Raw genomic sequence first — 5,011 nt, forward strand, 5'->3', positions numbered from 1 at the left:
AGAATCATCTCTAGGCATATAGGCTTCATGCTTACATACTTTTTCTTTTCCCTTCCTATGCAAATGTATCAAAGAAGGTGCCACTGTAGGGTGGTAAGACACTGAACACTTTGGCTCTAACCTAGCAAAGCTCTTAAAATATGTTCTTACCTTTAAGTACATACACTGCTGAAACTACTCACATGCTAAATTTACGCTATGTTTCAGTGCGAGACTGCCTTAGCAGGGCAGGGTGGATGAATCTGAGAGCGAAGTCTCTGGGTCTGCCATTCTGGTATCTCGTACTGAAACATTGCTTAATAGAACAATTATACAGGGCTAATACATCAATATTTATAATTTTTTGTTTAAGGGGATTTGGGTTGCAGCCTGTGAATTTCAACTCGGTATGTCACCAGTTACCCAGTGCTTTATCAGTTAACCTTCACAGTTACATACAGGCCCCTGGCATATACGAGGAGCTGGCTTAAAAGCTGGTACTCTGTGCGCACTAATCGCCCCATGTGTAACTGTTTAATCGGTGAAATTCTCAGCAATTCCGTGGTTACTTAATTAAGCACATTTGAACATGCCTAGTACACAATAAAGAATGCTTCAGTATCATATTAAAGAAGAGAAGTCTGTCCCCAACTTATTATAATGATGTAATTTAAATAGTTGTTCGACACAACTGATAACTTTTTAATGTGAAAATTAAATCAGAACTTGCTGATAAACTTGACACAAATGGAGTAAAAAGAATATGTATGTTACATAGTGATACAACCTTTTTTTTTTCTCTTTTCAGATGTGACCAAAACTGTAATCGTTGTAATAGTATTTGTTGGAACTATAGTTACTGTGGTGATTTTAGCAATTACCTGCTATCTTTTAATTAAGAAATTTCAGAAAATCATTAAATATTGGTTTCAACCTCCTTTTAAAATTCCACCACACATTGAAGAGGTATGTGCTTTTTGTCTTTCTGTTAAACAAAATAAAGTGGTGTGCCTGGAATAAACTGGTTGGGTTAGTTCAGGTCACATAGAATCCACAAAATATGAAATTCACCTTTCTGAGTTTACATCTTAAATGCATAAATACATAAATGCAGAGTATGTATTTTTCATATTTTTCAGTGCAGCTCTGTTTGTTGTAGTGTGGCTATAATGTTACTTCAGTTTATATCATTTTACTTAGCTGGAATCCTTGGCTCTGCACTTAAGTACAGCTATTGGGGTTTTCCTTTATGTGAAACTATCATAATATTAAAAAATGAGGCTCCATTTTTTGTTTTCTTGGGGCACTTTCTTGTTATATATAACCAGAAGATTTCCCTGGTGTTGCTTGGGTCTTTAACTCAATTAATTTTTGTTTTTTGAAAAATAAAATGAAAATGTATATGCTTAATTTGAATCGTTGCTCTGGGGTGTGGCTGGGGAAGACGGGTTAAGTATGCAGGCTGTCCTGGGAAGAGAGCATCTCTGAAGGCTGGAGAGAGGAGAAGTGTCTCTTATTTGGCTGGCTTCCTGCAATTCACAAATTAATGACAAAGATGCATGTGATTCTTTTTCTGGCAGCTTATGCATATCAATAGTGAAGAACATTTCAGTCCTTTTCATCTTCCTCTTTTTAATTCTTAAACAGGAAGTGTTTTTCCACTGATCATTAATTTAAGTTTCAGAGAGATAGCCAAGTTTGTCTATAACAGGAAAAACATAAAAAACAACAGATGGTCTGGTAGCACTTTAAAAACTAACAAAACATGTAGATGGTATCATGAGCTTTTGTGGGCACAGCCCACTTCTTCAGATGACCGGAGTGTTGGATGGTTTGAGACATCCACATCACAGTTGAGTGTTGCTTACAGTTGGTCTAGTAAAGTACTTTTTCTTTTTTTTGTTCATGTGTTAAACAAACAGTCCTTTGAGTTAGGCTGGTTTTGTGTGGATTAGGACTTTAGGATCTGGATTCAGTTTCCAAGTCTGCTATCGACTTCCTGCATGACTTTTGGCAGGTCACTTAATCTGTCTCTGCCATAGTTCCTATCTGTAAAATGAAGATGATGATTTCTTACCTCAAAAGGGTTTTGCGAGGATAAATTTAATAATTTTATACATTTGGGTACTAGGATGATAGGGGGCAGGCAGGTAAGTACCTAAATATGTCCACTTTTAAAAAATTCACAGTATATTATGGAGCGGACTGTAGGAGTTCATCTGTTTTCTAATGCTTACTCTCCACCAGAGTTTATAACCCTGAATTGGTGTTGAGGTCATTAGGATTTCAAATGTATAGTACCCACAGCAGAAATCAGGTGAATACTTCAGCAACCGTGAAGCTGTTTTCAGGCAAATAACACGAATAATGAATTATACATAAGCAGAATTGTTTCTAAATGCAGAAGCTTTCCAAGAGAGGTTAACTGACTTAGTGCTTTTCTTCCTCCTCTTACATCTGTAAATATGTGAAAAAAATTATCATTAGAACTAAGGGTGTTAAAACATTTAATAAGGTAACTGTGTAACTGCTAAAAACCTTAGGGTACGTCAACACTGCATCCCTAGATCGGACTAGGGATGCAAATGGAGGAGACTGAAGTAGTTAATGAAGCGGGGATTTTAAATATCCCGCGCTTCATTAACATGATCTCGCCGGCACACTAGTTCGAATCACAGGTGATTTGAACCAGGAAGTGCGCACCGGGACACGTTAGTTCAGATTAAAGTCCTTAGTCCAAACTAACGTTACTCCTCATAAGTTATTCCTCAACCGTAAAACATTTAGGGAGGGATAAGGGATCTTTCGGAAAAGGCTTTATTTTCCAAAAGATCCGGGTCTAGACTGGCACTTTTTTCCGGCAAAGCTCCGAGCCGGAAAAAAGTGGCAGCCATTTTTATGCTAATGAAGCGGGGGAGATTTAAATCCCCGCTTCATTTGCAATTGTGATATGTCTAATTTGCATCCCTTTTACGGAAAAGGGATACAATCTAGACACAGCCTATAAGTTGATGTTTGCATGTTTAAGGAAAAAAATGTTGATGAAGACTATCATTGTATACTTTGACAAATTCAGAAACTAAAAATTTCCAACTCAAAGCTGTAGCAATTAAATTTTGTTACGTTCAGATGGGTGAGTGGTGTCAGAGCTGTACATGGTTAATTTGTGGTATATTTTGCTTTTAAAAGATAGTTTGAGTAGGTCATGTTTGAAAGTTAAGTGTTTCATGACAAGTAATCTCTACAATGGGAAATGAAACAAGCTTTCAAAGTATTAAAGCCAATTAGAACACTTGTTTTGCTGAAAATGATTTAAGTGTGAACTAAGGAAGTTGGGGGGCGGGGGAGAAGTTAGTTTGCTATGCTGCTGCTTTAAATGCCCATTTGACCCTTGATTTTTTTTTTTTTTAGTTTTTAGGAGATTTAAAAAAGCTCTTTGAATTTATTCTAACATTGCACTGATCTTGGTTTTTAAAAAATTAATCCCAGGTATATGTTAGGGTTGTAAGAGACTGGTTGACTATCCGATAAGCAGAAGCTGGCCCTGCGCTCCTTGTGGTGCCTCAGCCTTTGAAATGTGCAAGAGCCTACTGGGGCTCTTGAACATTTCAAAAGGAAGCCCCCGTGCTCCCTGAGGTAGGGCTCTTGCTACAGTTCAAAGGCAGAGGCACCCTTATAGACTAATCCAAATAGTCAGTGGCAATCCTATCAACTATTTGATTAGTTAATTAATCTAAATTTAACAGCCTTAGTATGTGTCAGTGATCACAACTACAGAGTTTGACTGCTTTGTACATGTGAGTCTTATGTTTCCTAACAGCTGCCTCAAATTCTGCGATGGACACATTTTTGAAAACACTGTTGATAGCTTTGGTTCTTGTAATGTGACTTTTAAATAGAGCCAGCTTTTAAGATCACCCTCTCCAAATTATAACACAAAAATTGCTTCATATGTACTGTAAACACCTTACGTCTGTGAAATAAATGCTAACTACCTATGTAGATTAGATGTAAATTGGGATGCATCTATGTTAAAGTGATGTTTTAGCATGGAGAAATTCCTACTCTGTGTCGATAAAGTGGTAAGAAACTACAGAATGCTCCTGATGGGTATGTGACTACATTTATAAAGTAGTTAGAGACTGGAAAATTCCTATAGAATTTACTTGCGTTTTGCCTTGCCAGGTTTTCTCAGCATCAACACATGATATGAAATAGAATGGAAATTCCCTAGTTCAGTATGAAATGAAAGATGCTGCAGGTTTTTTCTACTGTCTTCCATTAAGCAACAGAATCCCAATACATTTAACAGAAAAGTAAATTGGGACATTTTGTGCTCCGTTTAAAAATAATCATATATCAGATTAACTTCTCAGAGTTACTCCAGTCACCAAAAGTAGGAGTGATTCTAATATGAAAATACTTTAAGTCCAATTCCCGCAGTCCTAATTCAGGCAAAACTCTTAGTGACTGGAAAGTCAGAGAGTGGGGGCTGCAGGATTTACTGTTTAGTTTGTGGGGACTAGTTTGCATACAAAACCCTAAATTACAAAACTTTTATTAACGTTGCAACGTTAAGCACTCAGAATTTGGGAACAGACAGAAATAGGGTTGCCTGCACAAGTAATTCATCCCCCATGTACATGTGCATTTTGATAAGTCTTTAATTGCATGATCAAACATTACTTTTTCCAGAGAATCTCATTCAGTAGGTGGGTTATTCAGTATTTCTTATTATCCTTTTCATTGTTTGTGTGTCCCCATGGTTCATTTACTGCACACCCTTCAAATCCTGCTTTCCTCATAGCATCTTTAGTACTTCACAAACTTTACTGAAATACTTTTCATAACACTCCTGAGATGAGGGTAATGTCCCCATTTTACAATTGGAGTGCATAGACACAGAGAGAGAGTAAGGCCAAAATTATCAAGTGTCCACGAGAGATATTCACATATAGACGTTTAAATGATCAACCAATTTATTTTGTAAAGTATAACTGATTTACTGGTTTTTTTTCCCCTCCATTTCTAG

General features: G+C 36.8%; 1 protein-coding gene across 1 annotated transcript in view; it reads left to right on the forward strand.

The window, feature by feature from the left end:
* IFNGR2 (interferon gamma receptor 2) overlaps positions 1-5,011 on the forward strand; it is a 34,168-nt gene that overhangs the window by 21,755 nt on the left and 7,402 nt on the right. The window contains exon 6 of the mRNA XM_075911074.1: positions 788-945. Coding sequence (XP_075767189.1) covers positions 788-945 — 158 coding nt within the window. The remainder of the gene's footprint in view (positions 1-787; positions 946-5,011) is intronic.

Source organism: Pelodiscus sinensis, chromosome 1, assembly GCF_049634645.1.
Source record: "Pelodiscus sinensis isolate JC-2024 chromosome 1, ASM4963464v1, whole genome shotgun sequence".
In the NCBI taxonomy this organism is placed as follows: Eukaryota; Metazoa; Chordata; order Testudines; family Trionychidae; genus Pelodiscus; species Pelodiscus sinensis.